The 17567-nt window shown below is 49.3% G+C and overlaps 1 protein-coding gene across 3 annotated transcripts in view; it reads right to left on the minus strand.

The window, feature by feature from the left end:
- Positions 1-16829, minus strand: part of MAGI3 (membrane associated guanylate kinase, WW and PDZ domain containing 3) — a 68222-nt gene extending 51393 nt beyond the window's left edge. For all 3 annotated transcript variants that reach the window (XM_071578885.1, XM_071578884.1, XM_071578886.1), the window contains exon 1: positions 16443-16829. In XM_071578885.1, coding sequence (XP_071434986.1) covers positions 16443-16764 — 322 coding nt within the window. In that variant the 5' untranslated portion in view covers positions 16765-16829. The remainder of the gene's footprint in view (positions 1-16442) is intronic.
- Between the last annotated feature and the right edge of the window lie 738 nt (positions 16830-17567).

Genomic DNA, 17567 nt, shown 5'->3' on the forward strand with positions numbered 1-17567 from the left:
TGTGTGCAGCACACCCACACCTGCCCAGCACTGGGCACACCTGCAGGCTCTGCAGAGGGGCAGCTGCATTTGGTACCCTAAAAAACACCAATTCAAGTCCAGCAGGCAGGTTAGGAACAGTCTGCACAGCAAAACTGCAAACATCTGCTTCTCTCCTGGATCAAGACTACCGTGGCCAGCAGGCCCAGGGCAGTGACCCTTCCCCTGGACTCTGCCTTGGGGAGGCCACACCTTGAGTGTTGTGTTCAGTTCTGGGCCCCTCAGTTCAGGAAAGAGATTGAGGGGCTGGAGTGGGGCCAGAGAAGAGCAACGAGACTGGAGGAGGGACTGGATGTGGCACTGAGTGGCCTCTTAAACACCTCCAGGGACAGAGAATCCAACATGTCTTGATCCAACCCCACTGTGATCACCAGCCCAGGGCACAGAGTGCCAGAGTGATCACAGTGGGGCTGGATCAAGGGTTGGAACTGATGATCTCAGAGGTCTCTTCCAACCCAAGTGAGAAGAGAAGAGCAACGAGGCTGGAGAAGGGACTGGAGCACAAGTGCTGTGGGGAGAGGCTGAGGGAGCTGGGGGTGTTTAGCCTGGAGAAGAGGAGGCTCAGAGGTGACCTCAGCACTGTCTGGAACTGCCTGAAGGGAAGTTCTGGCCAGGTGGGGGTTGGTCTCTTCTCCCAGGCACTCAGCAATAGGACAAGGGGGCACGATGGGCTCAAGCTCTGCCAGGGGAAATTGAAGTTGGAGATCAGGTAGAAATTCTTTGCAGAGAGAGTGCTCAGGGATTGGAATGGGCTGCCCAGAGAGGGGGTGGATTCCCCATCCCTGGAGGTTTTTCAGCTGAGCTTGGCCGTGGCACTGAGTGCCATGATCTGGTAAAGGGACTGGAGTTGGCCCAAGGGTTGGACTTGATGATCTCGGAGGTCTTTCCCAACCCCATCCATTCTATGACTCTATTCTATGATTCTCCACTCCTCCTGCAGCAGCTCTGAGGTCCAGCCAAGCCTGCAGGCACTGCTCGAATTTCCTATGTTTCCATCAGATGCACGTTGTTACTTCAAAAAGCAGATTTTATTTTCATCTTCACTTACTTGTTAAATATCTGAAAAGCCTCACATTTTGCATTTAGAACATACACTGCCAGGTAACAATGAATGCTAAATCTTCCCAGACCACAGCACCCGGTTCTCGTGTCCCAGTTTCCAATCCTTTAGGTAGCATAGGAAGGTCTGTCAAAGTACTCTGGTTTTGTTTGAAAACATTGTTTTTCTTTGCCATTTCCTTAATGCCCAATATCTCTGCAGCCACACACCACAAAGAGCAGCAGCTCTCTTAAGAATATAGTTCAATAGAAAAAAGAAAATCCAATGTATTTGCCAAGAGGCAATAAATAAGGATTTCACAACGACAAATTTTATGCTGCCCGAAGGTGATTCAACAAAGCAGAAAGTGATTTAAGTCCTTTTTCTCTTTGCTGCCTCTCACCCACCCAAAGTAAAAACAGCTCACAGAAAGAACTTCCTCATGTAAAAGCCCTTTTACTATTCCTACAGCACGACACTTCACATTACGGATCGGAGTTTGATGCCTGAATGGAGGAATATCCTATTTTTAGTAGACTTTTCACTGAGAGAACAATTGGTAGCTCTGAATAGCTTGGAACTTCCCCCTGGATATACTACATGCACTTGTGTACAAGTACAGACAGATAAAGGTTAATGAAAGCCCAAATATCCCATCCCTGGGGTCACCACTGCCCTCAAAGGGCTAGTGATGTCTGGGGGAAATAATTCCATTTTAAGCAGTGCCCAGCCCCACAATTCCAACAGTGGCACATCCACACAGCAAGTTTCCACGTCCATTCCAGGCCCCCTCCCTGTGCAAAGGCCAGGGAAAGTCAATAACCTCCTGCTTCCTACCAGACACACCTGTTTCACCTCTTTTGTTATGCAATTTGTGCTAAAATCAGACATGGCCAAGGTTTATTAAATCTATTATTATTATTAAATCACAGCACTGCAACAACAGTGTCCTCCAGCCTCCAGAGAGTTCCATCTCTCAGGATCTGGGATAAAGACCTGCTGGAGTAACACCAATGTGCTTTTTTTTAGGAGGCAACTGCCAGCTCTGGTGCCAAACACCTAATTATGGGCAAACAGCCTGAAACTGGGAGCTGTGCTAATCACCTATGCTCATGTTTAAAAAAATGTGCTAAGAACGTTGTTTCAACAATAAAAATACTCATGATTTTAGAAATATTTGCAACTCTGGGTTCAAACCACGCCCGGAGTTTGACTAAACTGAGGGCACCCACCAGGACTGGGTGCCACCCACTGATGGGGACGTGCCAAGGGCCACCTGAGCTGTGGCCTTGGGGCATCTCCCACCTGCTCTGGGACACTTCAAAGGGGTTAAGAGACATCCCTGGCTAGGGAGGACTCACATATCCTGAATTATTTTGCAGAACAGACAGACATGACACACAGTACAGCATAAACAACGATCACTCCACTGCATTTATTTGCTGTTCTGACGAACATTAAGCTCCCTGCCCTAATGAATTCCTTTAAGTATTAGCAGCAGATCCTAATGAGCATTAATTAAACTTTTCCAGCATCTCTACCTTCACCAGAGAAAAGTAATTACTCACTGCTGTCCTACAGAGAGGGAAATAAAATCCACAGGATTAGGTTTTTTTAGCCTGAGTAAGTAGGGCAGAGAGGAAAGCCTGCAATTTAGAGGCAAGTTGTGTAGTCCATAATTCCACACGAGCAATACTTCAGGCCTGGGATTGAGTGAAACAGTTTTCCTGCTGCCTGCAAACAAACCACAAAATAGGGTTTAATAATAGCACCAGGTCTGTCAAGGACATAACTATTTGTCTTTTTTTTTTTTTTCAAAATTCGTAAGAGGACACAGCCCAAGCTGTTACCTCAGCTGTTCTGCCTGGTTTAACCCCCAGCAGCACACACCCCTGCAGAAAAAGCCTTTACTTATACCAATGGAATGTTAATGCTTCTGTAATAAACCATGAGAGGCATCTGAAGATGTCAGATCTTGGGTCACGGAATGGTCAGGGTTAGAATAATGGATAACAATTTGAGTTTATTAATGCAAAACTGGTTCATACAGCAACGACCGACTCTCAGTATGAAACAAACCCACAGCAGCAGCAACAAACTTGTCTTGAGCATTTTCTGTGTATGTCAAACACGATTCATTGAAGTTCACATTCCAAACATCATCTTCCAGGGAAGCTCTGTCAATTCAAAGGAAAGACAAGGCAATTGTGTTCAGTTCTGGGCCCTTCAGTTCAGGAAAGAGATTGAGGGGCTGGAGCGGGGCCAGAGAAGAGTAACGAGGCTGGAGAAGGGACTGGATGTGGCACTGAGTGTCCTCTTAAACACCTCCAGGGACAGAGAATCCAACATGTCTTGATCCAACCCCACTGTGATCACCAGCCCAGGGCACTGAGTGCCCTGGGCTGGTGATCACAGTGGGGTTGGATCAAGGGTGGACTTGATCTCAGAGGTCTCTTCCAACCCAACTGAGAAGAGAAGAGCAACAAGGCTGGAGAAGGGACTGGAGCACAAGTGCTGTGGGGAGAGGCTGAGGGAGCTGGGGGTGTTCAGCTGGAGAAGAGGAGGCTCAGAGGTGACCTCAGCACTGTCTGGAACTCCCTGAAGGGAAGTTCTGGCCAGGTGGGGGTTGGTCTCTTCTCCCAGGCACTCAGCAATAGGACAAGGGGGCACGATGGGCTCAAGCTCTGCCAGGGGAAATTGAAGTTGGAGATCATGGAAAAAATTCTTTGCAGAGAGAGTGCTCAGGCATTGGAATGGGCTGCCCAGAGAGGGGGTGGATTCCCCATCCCTGGAGGTTTTTCAGCTGAGCTTGGCCGTGGCACTGAGTGCCATGATCTGGTAAAGGGACTGGAGTTGGCCCAAGGGTTGAACTTGATGATCTGGGAGGTCTTTTCCAACCCAATCCATTCTATGATTCTAATACATTTCTCAAAATATTCCTCAGCACTGGAACACCACAGTAGATCACTTAGTGGAACCTCCCCTCGTTGGCACCCACCACACCAGTGTGCACCAACAAGTTCTCCCATTTCCAATCTAATTTCACTGCAAAGATGATCAGTGAAATTACTGAGAGATAACAGTTGCAGCAACAGAGGTAAAAATACCTCCCTGGCACTTTTGGTCAGCTGATTTCTGAGAATTCTTTAGACCAATAAAGGATGAAACAAGCCATTAAACATAATTCCCTGGGATTAATATAGGGCTCTGCCTCTCTTTTACATAACAGGATTCTGAAATTTCCCCCCCCCTCCAAGTACATGCATTAGGAGGAAATCATTTCTACAAACCTAAAACTTTAGGGCTTAGTTATTTCCTGAGAGTTGAGTGGGTTTAGGGGAAATAAACTGGATGTTAATCCTCTTGCATTTAATGAGTAGTAGCAGCAAACTGCTGCTGTTTGTTGCAACAAGGTCATGGCAAACGAAGGCAAAGTTGTATTTACTGGCAATGAAACCTCAAAGTGGGGGAATGGCTTAAGTGGTTTGGGTGTTACTGTTGTCTGTTCAGGAAAAAATCGTGCCAAAATAATTTTAATATCCATAGAATTAAAATCATAGAACCCAAAATGCACACCCGAAACACTTTTCCCAAAGTTTGGCTAAACTACAGCAACTATTGAAGAGATACAATATTTTTAAAGAGGCTTTCTCTACTAAATTAGGCAGCAAACCACCCAGTCACCTAAAGATCATACCAGAAAATCCCAGAATGGTTTGAGTGGGAAGGGACCTTAAAAATCATCTCATCTCACCCCATAAATGGGCAGGGACACCTTCCACTGGACCAGGTTGCCCAAATATATATTCATTTTGTTTTCTTTAAGTTAAATTTGTTAAAGCCACCACACAAACAAAAGCTTTGTCTGTGTCTATTCCTTTATAACTTTTACTCCCAGTCTTAACCACCACAGGAATTTCATTTGGATGACACATTTAAGAAGAGCAAATGAGTTTAAAAGGGGATTTTGCCACATAAAACTTGGTGACACTGAAAAATGCAGACAAACAAGTTGAAAGCTGCTGCTCCAGAGGAAAAACCACTTTCTACCCTAACCATATTTGCACTAACAACTTAATTTGATAAACTACATTGCTGTATCAAACAGTAATTAAGCAGCCACTTCAGATGGAATTTTTCCTCTCATCTGTTCTTTCATCAACATGAAAGTGGATTTTATTTTAACATGTTTCTTCCAGCTGATCACAATGCTGGTGTTGATGCCACGGTGCCCTGTTCCCACCTTGGCTGGGGGACCTGCTGAAAGGGCTCTCTGTTGGCATTCCAGATCCACCAGCATTCCATTCTGGCACTGAGCAGGGCTGGGGTGACACCACCACGACCACGACCCAGAATTCCCACGAGGCAGCTCAGCACTCACTCCCCTGCAAGAACTTCATTGCAAGACCCTCCCTAAGCCAAGGGGGGATCCAAAATGCCACCCTGGAGAGGATTCCAGCTGGGCACTGCAGAAAGAACCACCCCCATGGATTCCCAAAGGCAAAGCCTGAGGCTGCCCATGGCCATTCCCCACACCAGCACATCCCACAAGGGGGAGGGATCCTTCCAAAGGGCAAACAGATGAGTCCTGGCAAAACAGCTCCCAGATTTCATGCTGGGCCCTTCCCTGCATGCTAAACCAGTCCCTGTCACAAGGGCCACAATTTGAATCCCCAAACAGAACAGCCAATGTTGAATTGCTCTCAAAATACCACTGCAAAGCGATCCCAGTCCAAGCGAAATTAATTTCTCCCTAAACCCTTTATCAAAAGAAACCTTTGGCAAAGGCAGCAGGGCCACTTCAGCAGGAACTCAGCACTAAATACATTCCTTTATGTTCCCTACATGATATACAGCCCAAACCACCAGTGTCCAGGGTTGTTTTCCAGAGCAGTCCTGGCAAAGGACTGCACAGATCTCCAGCTTGTACCTTGGTGTTCTTCCCAGCTCAGAGAGACTGGCTGACACTTCATACCTTCACCTGGTTACCAGGAGGTAGAAAGCACTGGGATGTACAAACCATCCATTTTTATTTCTAAGACATGAGATATTTATTCATATTTGCACTACAAAGAAGTGAAATGCCTGATGGCCTTTAGTGTGGTGGGTGAGGAAGGAGCTGCTTCTGTTTTCCAAATGACTACAATGTTTAGTCTGTGATGCACCTTGAGGTGAAACCTTCTGAAAAATGTTTTTATGTAAACCTGCAATAGTCTGTATTCAGCTACTCTGTTGAGTAAATGGGTAAGCCAAGAAGGCAGGATGGAGTAAACATGACCCTGATTCACAGGACAAGCTTGTCCTCACACCCTCTCTGAGTGCCACATTCCTCAGCCCCAAACAGAAGTACAAGTCACTATTTATAGTCCAACAAAGGATGGGAGGACTGGAAGGGTTCAAGGACACCTTGGATGGGACTTGGAGCAACCTGGTCTAGTGGAAGGTGTCCCTGATGAGCTGAGCTGTGAGGTGCCTTCCAACCCAAACCATTCTGTGGGCTTCCAGGATTGCCATGTTCCAACTTCACCCAAAAAGCCCAGGACACGTGCCCACCTCAGCTGGGCACCCCTGGGGGCAGGAATTTCACTCTGGCAGAGGGGTCTGTAGGGGCAGGGTCCCCACCAGCTCCTACACGACCAACAAAAAGACAAAGCTGTAAATAACACCCAGCACATCAGGGAAGCATTCCCAGGTCTGCAGTTCCAAGGTGCACTGGGACCACACTGGAAGAGCCCTGCACATCTGTGCCTTCCCACACAGGGTTATTAATTAGCAGGTACAAGGCACCAGAATAGCAAGAGCCACAAGGCAAAGTTCAAACAACGACTGAACCTTCTGAACCCAACTCTGGGGACAGCCCTGGCACGTCACACGTCTGGAGATGTTTCCTGCTCTCAGGAATTGCCTGCTGTGGGTTATGGGCTGGTATTTGTGCTATGAGAGAAGAGCAACAAACTCCTGCTTTTTTGTGCTGTTCCTGCATATCCTGCACTAAATTCCTCTGTGTTCTAATTCCACCTCCCTCTGTCCCACCACACAGGAGTTTTTCCAGGCTGGTGGTCCCTTTTTTCGTATCTCCTCCACTTCTGTCTCTTTGACACAAAGGGATCATTCATCCTCAAGGCAGTGCCTGGGACTCTCCCACATTCCCACTGGATCTGACACCTGTGCCACAGCAGACACAGGGATGGTACCAGTTTCTTTCCACCTGTGCCAGGGACAGGCCTGGGCAGTCCCAGCTTAGAATCCTAGAATGGATTGGGTTGGAAAAGCCCTCCGAGATCATCAAGACCAACCCTTGGGCCAACTCCAGTCCCTTTACCAGATCATGGCACTCAGTGCCACGGCCAAGCTCATGTTAAAAACCTCCAGGGATGGGGAATCCACCCCCTCTCTGGGCAGCCCATTCCAATGCCTGATTACTGGAAAGAATTTTTTTCTGCTCTCCAACTTCAATTTCCCCTGGCAGAGCCTGAGCCCCTTGTCCTATTGCTGAGTGCTTTGTACAACTACAGCTGTGGCTGCAGCCAGATTTTGGGTTAGACCCTCAACATCAGGCCAAACCAGCCTGGATTCCATGTTTCACTAGTTCCAAATGCAGTGGGTGTAAGAGGAGGAAACTTCAGTGACAGGTAAATTCACACAATCACATTAACCCTCCTGATTGCCTTTATCACCTTTTTGCAAGAATCCTTCATTACCATGCAGATGGAAAAAGCATCTCCAGACTCCAAAACCCAGGATACTTCTGATGTTTATACAGCAGCCCCAATCCATATTCATCACACATCAGCTGCCAGGCTGATTGTATTTATTACCAAAGTCAGTAATGAAACAGCACTGAAGGAGAACAAAATAAGAACCACTACTCAAGTGTGCCATGACCTGACAGAGCTACAATTCAAGTTTTATTTCTTTTACACAGGTAACTGAAGAGACATGGCAATTCAGAGCTTATATGATTTAACTTTTTAACTGTGTCTCAGGAAAACTCTTTACAATGGATGGAGCTTTACAAACTGAACTGCTGTTCAGCAAGTGAAGAGTGGCCCTGGATGGATAGTAAACACACTAGTGATTTTCAATTTGAAAAGTTCCATTCAACTGAGAGCAATCACCAATTCATAAAAAATTACAGGCTTGAGAATCATACATATTGAATAGTAGCTTTAAGGAAGCTTTTCTAAACGTAGCTCTGAGAACACACTTTAAAAGCTCAGGCAGAGAAAGCCCAGAGTTACAACCACCAAGCTGGGCGTGCTCTGGAAATGAAATCACAGCCTCATAAAGCCACCACTGCCTTCCCAGGCTGTATTTCCACAGGGCAATAAAAGCACAGGGACACAAGGCTGAACAAAAGGCTGCTGAGGTTGTTTCCCATTGAAAGCTGCACCTGAAGAGCTCACAGGGCATGGACTGTGTGCAACCCAAACAGCAGCACTGGGACAGCTTTGCACAGCTTTGACACCAGCAGTTCCAACTCCCTTTACTCCTTTAGTGCCTTGACAAACACCCTTCCCCTTTTCACCTTAAATACCTGCTCTTGCTTTTAAAACCAACCAGCTTGGAATCCAGCCCATCATATCCAGCTGCTTCTGGAATGCCACCTGGGAGCTGCTCCTGTTCCCACTGAGGGCCCAAAGAGCATTAATTTAACACAAATTCAAACATCAATTAACAACAGACACGGTGAATTTCTTAGAATTTTGATTCTGGTGATGACACAGATCAACCCAACTCTGCAATCTTCTCACTGCATTTTTCCCCTGTTCTGTTCAGCTGAACTAAACAAGGAATTTACTTCCAAATACAAAGAGCTCATATTTTTCTTGATTCAAATCTAGTACTCTCAGGAATACTATTGCTTTGAAGAAGAAAATTGTTCCTGTTCAGAGAACAAGAAGTGATTTAACTAACGGCCCATGAACATGACAAGATAATTCTTAAAAGGAAGCATCATGAATTAAAGACAAGAACCAGAAGAATGAATTCAAAGACCTTAAAACAGAGCAACAATGAAAACTACAGTAATTTTTTCAGCTGTTGGTTTGAATGCACAATCCTGGTCATATTTTAAGATTTCTTTTTTTAAATTATCAGCTGAAAAATATTTTGAAGCAGATGCTTCAATAACCAAGAAGTGCATAGCAAGTTACAGGAGCACAGCTTGTTTACCTCAGAAATGTCCAAAAAGACACTTTAAAGTGTCTTTCTTTTATCAAGGCAAAATGAAACTTTACAAAAATTAAGGACATTGTATTTTCTGAGAGTGATAAAACCCAGCCATTCTCTACAACCAACTGGCATTTCCTTAAAGCCAGCCAAGAACTGAAGAGCCATATCTAGACAAAAATTATGGAGGTGAAATCTGCTGTTGAAATCATGACTCCTAATAAGGGTTCTTCTTTATTTCATTCTTGGCACAGAGAAGAGAAAACCTCCTGCCACTGCAGAGCAGCAGCAAAATTACATTACAAGTATTTTAAATAAGTTCTCTCCTGACATGGAGAGATAAAACCCCAACATATATGGAAGAATTTAAATCTAATTAAATCTACCTGAACAAGAAAATCTCCTTCCAGGAACAACTGGAATAAAAGTGTTTCTTCTGTCATAGTGAAAATCTGATTGCCCTAAAGGAGGGGACAGGGAGGAGGTGGATTTGGAGAACACCAACAGCACCACCTGCTCTGCACCAGCTCCAGGTAAATGCCTCACTCTGCACTATCCTACAGGGTGTCCCCTGAGGGACATCAAGGAAGGGAACAGGGAAGGGAATGGCTCTCCTGAAGGGAACAAAAAAGTACAAATTAGTCACAAAAGCCACATGAGGCCTCGTTATCATCTCCAATGAACACTCCGAGAAAGAACAGAATCATTAGAGGGCATTTATGGTGTGATCATTAACACAGTAAAACTCAAACAAAGGAGTGTGTGAAAGGGAAAGGTCTATGCCAAGAGCAATATGTTTATATAAAGAGGAATCTAAGAGGCAGGATTTTAAATTACATGCACACCCTGGTACTCAGTGGCACCAGTGCCTGACAGTCCTTTGCATCCTCACATCGAGATGCAACTGCAGCTGTCTGTGCAAGGCACTCTCAGACTGACCCAGCACAGCTTTGGAGGGACAACAACTCTCCAGCAGAACCTGTTTCCCCTTCAGCTTTCCTTTCCAAGACAGCACAGTTGACTTCTGCCCCGTTTCATGGAACTGGGATACCCTGCACATTCCTCACAGTAGCTCTGGGTTTTAATTAGTGTGGCAAAATGACTCAAACTTTCCCTTTTGGTACAGAATGGGTCAGTCCCCTTGAACTCAGGAGCCAGGAGGGCAGTTTTCCAGGGCAGCCCCCACCCAACACCCACCAAGGGCTGTGCAGCTCCTCAGATTTCCCCAGTAACACATTCCTGTGCTCCATCATCCCGGGCTGGCCCTGTGCCAGCTGCACAGAAATGCAGAATTAGGGTAATGCCTTTCCTCCCTCCGAGAGGCAAAATTATCCTGGTGTGTGTACTCCGAGCTCTGCTTTAACACAGCACATTTAGAATTCATCCCATTTTGTGAAATGCTGCCTTAATTGCCAAACATGCAAATGTTTACCCCCACATGGAGGCTTTGTACCTACCTCAAGCACAAGAGGAAATGTAAATGAAGCTCAGATACTCAGCTTCGAGTATTGTGTCTCAAGTGCTGAAGCCTGATCTGAGTCACTGGATTTGTCAGCACCGTTTTCGTTCATTCTGCTGCAGAAAAGGAACCCCCAAGCACGAGTGGTAACACTCCCATTAACTCCTGTCAGTGGCAGAGGCATTAGGGATCGATCACAGTCACGTGAGAAAACACATCCAGCAATAAGTTGTCTTGTAAGCCTGTATTAGATTTTGATCAGGAAGATAAAGGCCCTGCTGGCTTCCAGCTCCTCAAGTCCCAGGAGCATCACATGATGCAGTGAAAGTCAGACTCACAAAAATCAGTTTTATACCCAGTACATCCACCTGCCAATCCCCTCATCCTCTGCACTAATGCACTATAATTCAAATAAAGCAATAGAACTGAGGCACTCAGAGAAGTCACATCAGGAAGCCACAGACAACGGTCGGGTGCACAGAGAGCAACAAAACCCGCCAGCGTTGGGCTGGGCTGGGCTGGGCTGGATCCATCACAAACCACATCAAGGGCCGAAAAAAGCCCCTATCAGTTCTCTGACATGAGCTGGGATGTCCCTCCACGTGTCCCACTGGGAAATAACCATCAGAGCACAAACTGACACTTCCCACAGGACAGGCAATCCCGAACGGAGACAGGGAATAAACGCCGCAGCTGGAGGAAGAGCTCCAGCCACGAGTATGAACATCAGCTGTGAAGCAAATCTACAGGAAACCAAGTTCAACAGCTTCAGAAGCACTGAACAGAAGTTAGTCTGGAGATCACTTCTCATCTTTTTAAATCTTGCTGTATTTTTCATTAAAGAGCAGTTTTGACACAACAGAGCCAACGTGTATTCCCTCCAAAACCAAGGGACCAAATGAGATGCTCTGGAAGCTTTTCTCCACTGGAAGAGCTCCAAGACTCTGCCCATTTCTTCCCAGATGCTTGTTAGAGTGGCCATGAAACCACAATAATTGCCACAGAGTAGCTGTATTCATCAAAGCTCCCTAGTCTGGAAGGGAAACACATTCCTTCCTACGTAGTATCTGGCGGCTCAGCCTGAAGAAAAAGGAGCTTGTAGATATCAGGAATTTTTCTTACTTTAATCCTGCAGACTAGTTTTGATGTGTTTTGGCTACCATGCTGCTGTGAAGAAAGAAGGCACTCGAAGTTGTACTGATGAGTATTTTAGCAAACAGGCTTTCCTGCACATACAAACATCTTTCTGCCTAATTCTGAATCATCATCATAGAATGGTTTGGGTTGAAAGGGACCTTAAACACCATCTAGCTCCAACCACCCCCCCCACTATGGGCAAGGATGTCACCCACTAAATCAGGTTGCTCAGGGGCCCTGAATGTCACATGCAACCACAGACTGTGCAATCACAGAATGGTTTGAGGTGGAAAGGACCTTAAAGCTCATCCAGTGTCACCCCCTGCCATGGGCAGGGACACCTTCCACCAGCCCAGGTTGCTCCAAGCCCTGTCCAGCCTGGCCTGGGACACTCCCAGGGATGGGGCAGCCACAGCTTCGCTGGGAAATTTGCTCCAGTGCCTCACCAGCCTCACTGTAAAGATTTTTTTCCTAATATCTGATCTAAAGCTATTCTGTTCCAGTTGAATTCATTCCCCTTAGTGTTATCCCTACCTGTGCTTGTAAAAAGTCCTTCTTTATCTTTCTTGTAGTACCTTCATCTTTCCAGTGCCTTCAGGTACTGAGAGGAAAGTAGGTACCTTTAGAGGAGGAACTTGGCACTCAAACACAATGGATGTGACTAGAGGAAAAATATTTTCCTTTTTCCTCAACAGTAACAGAAGAACCTGCAGCAGCAGCAGCAGCCAGTTAGAAGGCTAATGCCCAAATGCAAGCCACAGCAGACAGGGAAGGTCCTGGAGCACACAGCAGCCATCCTTTGGATGCATGTAAGCAGGCTATTAGCTGGAAACCAGCACTTCCCTAGCGTGGCTAAAATACAAATGGACTCATTAGGCCGAGCCAGCCCCTGGCAAGCTCCGTGCACATCCATCCTGATGTCCCCTGCACAGCCAGCCCCAGCTCTCTGTAGGGCTGCCTTGCTCATCTGATCCAGATGATGATGAATTACACATAAATAGGGCTATGGTTATCATTGCAACAATCATCTCCAATTTAAGTTTTATTTAGACAACTCACATCCCAACATCAGTCCAGGGGCGCTGGCAGAGCTTGACTGGCCTCCCACAGCGTGTAAATCCCTACTGATACCATATCCATGGATTTTCCAGCTATCCCACCCTCACCTGGGACAGCTGTGGCACCAGTGACACTCATTCCCAGCCTCCAGCACACTGGTCTTATTCTCCCTCCTCAGCTAATAAAGACAGAGCAAGAACGGGAAGGACAAATTTCTTCATCAACAAAATGGTCCATCTCTTGTGATGTGCAGTTAACAGATGGCGTTCAAATTAACATTCATATCCTTCAAGTGTCTTATCAAACAAGCCTAAACAGCATCTTGAAATTTCCATTTTAAATTTTCTGTGAGCTTGTGAGAAGCATCACAGACAGATTTTACTGCTGTCAAGTAAAGCTGTTGCTGCCTTTAATGAAGGACTATATTGTGGCTTGAACTAAAGCAGTGCAGCTCCCCCTGTGCTGCTCAAGGCCGTGGGGTCACCTGCACAGGCTTCACCTGGAAGATGGAGCCAGCCCTTAAGCACCAAACTCACCCTTCTAGGCAACCTGTGAGCCTTCCAAACACCCTAAAATTCAGAGATAAGGAGACAAATTCCTATCTCTTGACCCCTGATACTGAATCCCCTCAGACTTCTGCCCCAAGAGCACCCAAACCTGACGAGCTGTGGGGCTGAGCACTCCATGTCTTTCAACATGATAAGGAACAGCAGTTTTGACTGGGGGGGAAAAACATGAAACACAAGACCCTGAAGACCAGCAATGCAATTATGGGTCTTTGAGGATTCTGACATATTATCATCACACCAGCTCCCTGCCCTTCTTCCCTTCACCTCCACCACCCACACGACCCTGCATGTCTTCCCAGATGCCTCCCAAAGCCTGGATGGCTCTGGATCACAAGGGAAGCCAAATTCAAAGTCACAGGTCTTCACAGAGAATGCCTTGTCAACAACTTTTCTAATTACATACACCCTGACTGGAAAACTGCCACTGAGCAGCTGTGGCAGCCTCGAGAAAAACACAACCAAAAAACAGTGTTTTAAAATACTATATTAAGGACACTAAGTCTAACAGAGAAAAATGACTCCAAAAGTCACCTGATGTGGTAAATAAGCTTACAGTATGTTCCAGTATGGGAAAAATTGCTGGATCTGCAGATTCAGATTGATGTGTTGCAGAAGTTTTATAAAATCAGCAGAAAAACGCTACTTCTCTTTTTACAACTTACCTGGTGTTGGGTTTACAAGCTCAGGATGACTGTGCTAAACAGCACAGGTCCTTACAAGGCTCCAGCTGCAGGTTCCTTCTGTTGAGAAAACCATTCCTCTATTTTAACCAGTTACTAACCCACAGGAGAATTCAACCCCTGCCACACCACGGAGCCTCCTCCAAGCCTGTGATACCTCACTGAAAGTCTGTAGGAAAATCCACTACACCAAAACACTTGGATTAAAGCAAGCAGTGAACCTTTCTGAAATTCAGATACTCTCTTCTAAAAAGCAGCCTGAAGTTCTCATTTTGTGGTATTGATTCACATGCCCAAAGTTCTGCTTCTTTAACCTGAGTTTTAACCAACCCTTTTCCCCACTGGCACCACTTTGCCCATCTCCTTCTCCTTCCACAATCCCCAGGATTTAAGGAACAGGCAACACATTATTGTTACTACTTCATTTTTGGAACTCCTCATGAACATCATCCAGCTCTCACCATTTTCTTCGAAATCTTTTCTGCCAGTTTGTACAGTTTGACATCTCTGTTGTGGAAATTCCCACTACAGGAATATCCTGATTTTCCTCCATAGTAAACACAAGAAATCCCTTTGAACTATGGTTTCATCTTCCACAAGCTTTCTCTTTTTAAAAGAGATTATTATTTTCTATCTTAAACAATTTGTCCCTTTTTTAAAATCCTCTTATTTCACATCTAACTTGCAGCTGTTTGCTCTTTTCTATTTTCTCCATTTTGGAGATTGTCATTTCTCCAATTCTGGAAGTCAAATCTTCCAAAACCCACCAGGTTTCTGGAGTTGCTTTTAAGGTGTGTCTGTTCCAGCTTTTTGCTGGTTTTTTTAATTTAGCAACTGAACCAGAATCAACAGCACAGGATCTATATAGAAGATGACTTTTTGTTAGTGGTCAAATGAGGAAAATCTGATTTAAAATATATATTACCTGAACTCAAAGAGCACCCAGCAGTCATGAAAAGAGGATGAGACAGGTGTAAAGCACAGAAGCTCTACGAGAAATATTAGAGTCCAGCCATGGAAATACTGATATCCACTGGGATTCATGGAAAAACAGTTTTTCCCAAGACAGTTTCTCCTAAGACATCAGGCTCACACCTGGAATACCTGCTGGGAAAGCAGCAGGCACATCTGGAGCTCGTGAGTCATTAGCTCGTGTGGCTGCAGGTGCCACTATTCAGCATTAATTTGACATTTGACAGGCACGTTGATAAAGACGGTTTTACCACAACCATCTGATACCACCAGTTCATTAAAGAGCGCTCAAAATTAACACGAACCCATGGAAAAAGAACACCCGGAGCTCGCTCCCGGTGTCTGCCTTGGCAGGATCCAGCAGGGCAGGACGCAGCGATGGCATCGCGGTGCTGCATTCCCATCCCTCACCCCGGCCATCGCCATCACCCTCCGGGCGGCGGGTCGGGCCAACACCGCGGAAACAGCCCCTGTTCCTGCGGGAGGGCTCGGGGACCCTCGGGGAGGGCATGATGGGGTCACCGCGGGAGGGTCACAGCGCACCGACACCGTATCGCGGGGAGCCACGGGAGCATCGCCCCCCGGGTCCTTGGGAGAGCCCCCCGGGCCGGGCGGGGCGAGCGAGCACCGCCCCGGGGCCATCCCGGGACTGCGGGACCGTCCCCACCCGGGGCCACCCCGGGACAGCTCCGGCAGCTCCGGGCTATCCCGGCACCGCTCCGGGACCGTCCCCAGCTGGGACCACCCCGGGTCAGCTCCGGGCTATCCCGGCACCGCTCCGGGACCGTCCCCAGCTGGGACCACCCCGGGACACCTCCGGGTTATCCCGGCACCACTCCGGGACCGTTCCCACCTGGGGCCACCCCGGGACCGCTCCGGGCTATCCCGGGACTGCGGGGCCGTCCCCAGCTGGGACCACCTCGGGACAGCTCCGGGCCACCCCAGGACGGCTCCGGGGCTATCCCGGGAGCGCTCCGGGGCCGTCCCCATCGGGGGCCACCCCAAGACCGCTCCGGGCCACCCCGGGACAGCGGGGCCGTCCCGGGACGGCAGGACCGTCTCCACCCGGGGCCACCCCCCGCACCGCCCCGGAGCCGCTGAAACTTTCCCAGCGCGGCACCCGCTGCCCGGTTCTCCCCGCCCGTTCCCTGCCGTTTCTCCCCCCGTTCCCCCGGGCGCCGCTCCCCGCCGCGGCCCTCCCGCGGCCCCGCAGGGCGCCGGCGCGGCCGGGCCTACGCGCGGCCGGCTGGGCGGCGGCGGGAGGGCCCCGGTCCGGCGGGAGGGCCCCGGTGCGGCCCGCGGGGCCGGGCGCTCACCTGGGCGCACGGTCTTGAGGCGCACGGGCTCCCTGAAGTGCCGCACCACGGCCAGCGTGTCGCGGTGCGTGAGGCCGCTCACGGGGGTGCCGTTCACCTCCAGCAGCACGTCCCCCGGCGCCGGCGCTTTGCCCGACAGCAGCACGGGGCCCTGCGCGCCCTCGCCGCCCGCGGGCAGGCGGCCCGCCAGGTATGGGAACTCGCCGCGCTCGGCGCCGCCGCGCAGCAGCTCCGGGTCCGGGCCCGCCGGGCCGCCCCAGGACACCACGCACTCCTGCACCTTGCTCAGCCAGTGCCGCTTCTTCCGCAGCGTCTTGGACATGCCGCATTACACGGGGCCACGCTGCCCGCCCCGCGCCGCCGCTGCCGCCGCTCCCGCCCCGGCCGCGGCTGCCGCCCGACTGCCGCCCCTCCGCGCGCGCCGGCCACGCCCCGAGACACGCCCCTTTTGGCCACGCCCCCTTTGGCCACGCCCCCCCGCGCGCGCCCGCGGAGCCCCTCGGGCAGTCCTCCCGCGCGCCCCCGGCTGGACACGCCCCCGGCTGGGCTGGACACGCCCCGTCCTATATGACCACGCCTCCATCTGGACTGGACACGCCCCAGTCCCGGTTGGACACGCCCCAGTCCCGGTTGGACACGCCCCAGTCCCGGTTGGACACGCCCCAGTCCCGGTTGGACACGCCCCAGTCCCGGTTGGACACGCCCCTGTCCTGGTCGGACACGCCCCCTGCCCTGCCCTGGGCACGCCTCTATTTGGGTGGCCACGCCCCCTCCGGCCATGCCACGCCCCCCGGTGGTCCCCAGGCCGGGCAGGACCCGCACCGGGATGGGAGGGCTGCGAGGGATGTGAACGATGTGTGGGCTCGGCCCCGGCAGGGACCACCCTCCCAGAGCCTCGTCACGGCCCGGGTGTGACCCCCTCGCCCGGCAACGCCCCGCAGCCACGTTCCGCTGTGTCCCCGGAGCCCCTGCCCTGCAGCAGTGGCTCCGCTCAGCCAGGAGACCCCTCAGACAGGAGCATTGGAATGGGCTGCCCAGGGAGGTGGTGGATTCTCCGTCCCTGGAGGTGTTTAAGATGAGACTGGATGTGACATTCAGTGCCATGGGCTGATAATCACAGTGGTG

Source organism: Pithys albifrons, chromosome 28 (genome assembly GCF_047495875.1).
Source record: "Pithys albifrons albifrons isolate INPA30051 chromosome 28, PitAlb_v1, whole genome shotgun sequence".
NCBI lineage: Eukaryota > Metazoa > Chordata > Aves > Passeriformes > Thamnophilidae > Pithys > Pithys albifrons.